The sequence below is a fragment of the Arachis ipaensis genome, chromosome B02 (genome assembly GCF_000816755.2).
Source record: "Arachis ipaensis cultivar K30076 chromosome B02, Araip1.1, whole genome shotgun sequence".
Classification (NCBI taxonomy): Eukaryota; Viridiplantae; Streptophyta; class Magnoliopsida; order Fabales; family Fabaceae; genus Arachis; species Arachis ipaensis.
The window spans coordinates 87,317,387-87,320,704 of record NC_029786.2 but is presented as its reverse complement, the minus strand read 5'-3'; the positions used below and the strand labels follow the sequence as shown (position 1 = coordinate 87,320,704).

The following is a 3,318-nucleotide window of genomic DNA, read 5'->3' as shown; positions in this document are numbered from 1 at the left end:
TACGGAATAAATTATTTTTTCATATTATATTTAGTTTATATATTTAGTTTAAAATAAATATAGAAGTGGAAGAGATAGATTATAATTTAAAAAAATTAAATAAAGTACTTTTTTTTAATATTATTAAAATTTTAAATTTTGACCTTAAAAATTTGACTTCTTCTATTTTTTTCTTTTTGAAAGTACCGAAACAATTAAAATTTTATATTTTGAAACTGGAATTTTATCAGGAAACACATACTATACTCAATACCAACAGTTGACGAATGAAAATTAAACAAGAAACCACACACAAGCTAACTTGACTCTTTCCAAGCAAACAAATACAAGTCTTACCCGTAACATATAATAAAATTCATATAGCAGTGCCTATAAAAGAATCTATACAGCTACAGCGTGGAATAATTAAACATTGCCGCGTTTTATTTTCAGAAGAGAAGACATGGCTCAAGAATTTATCATAGTAGCTGTTTCCATGTTTGGTGTTTTCATCATTCTAGCATTTATATCCACTCTCTTGTATCGTTGCCACAGCCACAGCGATGATGGCGGTGATGAAGAAGGTGGTGGTGATATTGGTGAGGGTGGTGGTGAAGATGGTGGTGATGATGGTGGTAGTGGGGGTGGAGGTGATGATCAACATCATCATCATCATCACAACCATCATACACATGACCAAGGTGGTCATCATCATCATCATCATCACAACCATCATACACATGGCCAAGGTGGTCATCATCATCATCATCATCACCATGCACACCATCATGTTGCTGGTGATTTTGGACACCACGGTGGCGGCCATCATCATATATCTTATATGTAATGTGAATGATGCGAGGAATGCTGTTTTCATGTATAGAAGTTGTATCTGTTTTTTATATTAATATATTTCATCTTTTAAGTGTATGGTGCAAATTAAATTTAATTATTTTCTAATACCTCAGGCTATATGAAAGGTATCAGGCTTCAGAAGCAGAGTTTAAAGGAAGAAGGGTATAGATGAGGGTTTGAGAAGGATGAGGTGAGTCTTGAATCTCATTATGCAGCAAAATGAAAAACTGAAGCTGTGTTACAAAAGGGGTGACTAACTACTTAACCGTGAGAACCTTCTAGCACATGGTTTAACTGACTTAACAACTTAACAGCTGGCACATGCTGTAACTAACTAGAGACTAATCTTAGCTTGCTTCTAGGAGCTTCTGCAAGTACACAGAGAAATTGAAAGAGAGAGGCTAGAAATAGAAAGAGGGCTGGCTTGGACTCTTGCTGGGCCTGATGGCTTCTGTCTTCATACACATGGTCTCTAACATTATCTCTAGTTTCCTTTGCTTCTGCTTTTCAACAGAAAAAGAACACTGTTATCTTACATCATCTCTATGTTCCTTCGTTTTTCATTCTGCTGCTGCTGATCTTGACTAGTGTTGTTGGCTTTCTTGACAAATGCTTGTTGGTCATGAATGTTGAGCTTGTCTCGAAGATTAAGAAAGGCTTCTGAGGGTATGGCTTTAGTGAGGATATCTGCTACCTGTATGGTGCCTGGGATGTGGCTTACTTGAATTTGCTTGCTGTTAACATGATTTCGGACAAAGTGGAGGTCTATTTCGAAATGCTTGGATTTGGAGTGAAGGATAGGGTTCGCTGCTAGGAGCACAGCGCTCAAATTGTCACAGTAAATCAGGGGTACTTCAGGGGTAGGTAACATCAATTCAATCATCAAGTTTTTGATCCAGACTAGCTCAGCCACAGTGTCTGCCATACTTCTGTACTCAGCTTCAGTGCTAGATCTGGCCACAGCTGTTTGTTTCCTTGAGGCCCAAGAGATTAGGTTGGAGCCAAGAAATATACAGTAACCACTAGTTGATTTTCTATCATCTGGATCTCCAGCCCAGTCAGAGTCACTATAGGCAACAATCTTCATAGCTGTGCTCTGATCAACGTTTCTCTTCATGTGCAGGCCATAGCTAGCAGTGCCACTTAAGTATCTCAGGACTCGTTTCACCATTCTCCAGTGAGAGTCCAATGGAGATTGAACAAATTGTGCTAATTTGTTAACACAGTAACAGATTTCAGGTCTTGTGATGGTTAAGTACTGTAAGCTTCCAATGACAGATCTGTAAAGACTTGGATCATTGAAGATTGCTCCCCCAAGAGCTGTGATCTTGGTTGTGGAAGGGAGTGGAGTGTTACATGCTGCACAGCCTGCCATACCAGCTTTCTTCAAGAGCTCACCAATGTACTTCTGTTGGGTAAGTACTAAGCCTCCATCTATTGTCTTAGTTACTTGTATCCCCAGGAAGTAGTTCAGGTCACCTAGGTCTTTGAGGGCAAACTTCAAATTTAGCTGCTGTATTATTTCCCTGACAGTCTCAGCTGATTCACCAGTTACAATTATATCATCTACATATACAAGGATGTAGGTTTTGACATTTTTATCATTCCTAATAAACACTGCTACATCTGACTTTGTGGCTGTGAATCTAAGTTCCTTGAGGCCATTAGCAAGTTTATGATACCACTCCCTTGGAGCTTGTTTCAGTCCATAGAGAGCTTTGGTGAGCTTACACACTGTTGAAGGATCTCCTTGTTCATAGCCTTGAGGCTGCTTCATGTACACTTCCTCTACCAGATCACCATGTAGGAAGGCATTGTTGACATCTAACTGCCTAATTGTCCATGATCTTGATAGAGCAATTGACAATAGCACTCTTATAGAAGTAGGCTTCACTACTGGACTATAGGTTTCTGAGAAATCAGACCCTGGCTTCTGAGCAAACCCCTGAGCAACTAGTCTTGCTTTGTGCTTTTGCAGGGAGCCATCTGCATTGTACTTTAACCTGAAGACCCACTTGCTTCCAATGGCCTCTCTTTTTGGGGGAAGTTTTACCAGCTCCCAGGTTTTATTTTTCATCAATGCTTCATATTCAAGATCCATAGCAGCCTTCCATTCAGGTATTTTGAGAGCATGTTTGACACTTCTTGGTTCAACACTTGCCAAGAAGAGTTTTGGTTTGACAATTCCAGCTTTGCCTCTTGTTATCATAGGGTGAAGGTTTTGTGTAGGTATTGTGGGATGTGGTTCAGGTTCACAACTAGGGGGGACAACTTCAATGTCACTGATAGGGATAGGGACTGGTGTTGATGATTCTGCTATGGGGCCTTGCTGGTTATGATGGTTGGGTGAAGAACTTAGTGATTGAAGAGTGCTGTCATTTGCAGGTTCTTGTTGATTGCTTGAGGATTGGTTCTGATAGGAGGGATGGCTGTTTTCAGGTGAGTTTGATAACAACTTTGGTAAAACTGGAATTGTAGGCAGTG

The 3,318-nt window shown here is 39.7% G+C and overlaps 1 protein-coding gene across 1 annotated transcript; it reads left to right on the top strand.

The window, feature by feature from the left end:
- Window positions 386–871, top strand: LOC110267927 (urease accessory protein UreE-like). The gene is made up of 2 exons (XM_021113790.1): window positions 386–683; window positions 729–871. The coding sequence occupies exons 1-2, from the start codon at window positions 443–445 to the stop codon at window positions 824–826; spliced, it is 339 nt and encodes a 112-aa protein (XP_020969449.1). The 5' UTR covers window positions 386–442; the 3' UTR covers window positions 827–871.

Bases quoted from the DNA above. Each gene is read 5' to 3' on its own strand.
- LOC110267927 (XM_021113790.1), top strand. From the start codon at position 443: ATGGCTCAAGAATTTATCATAGTAGCTGTTTCCATGTTTGGTGTTTTC. The intron at 684-728 runs GTCATCATCATC...CACATGGCCAAG, and splicing joins TCATACACATGACCAAGGTG to GTGGTCATCATCATCATCAT.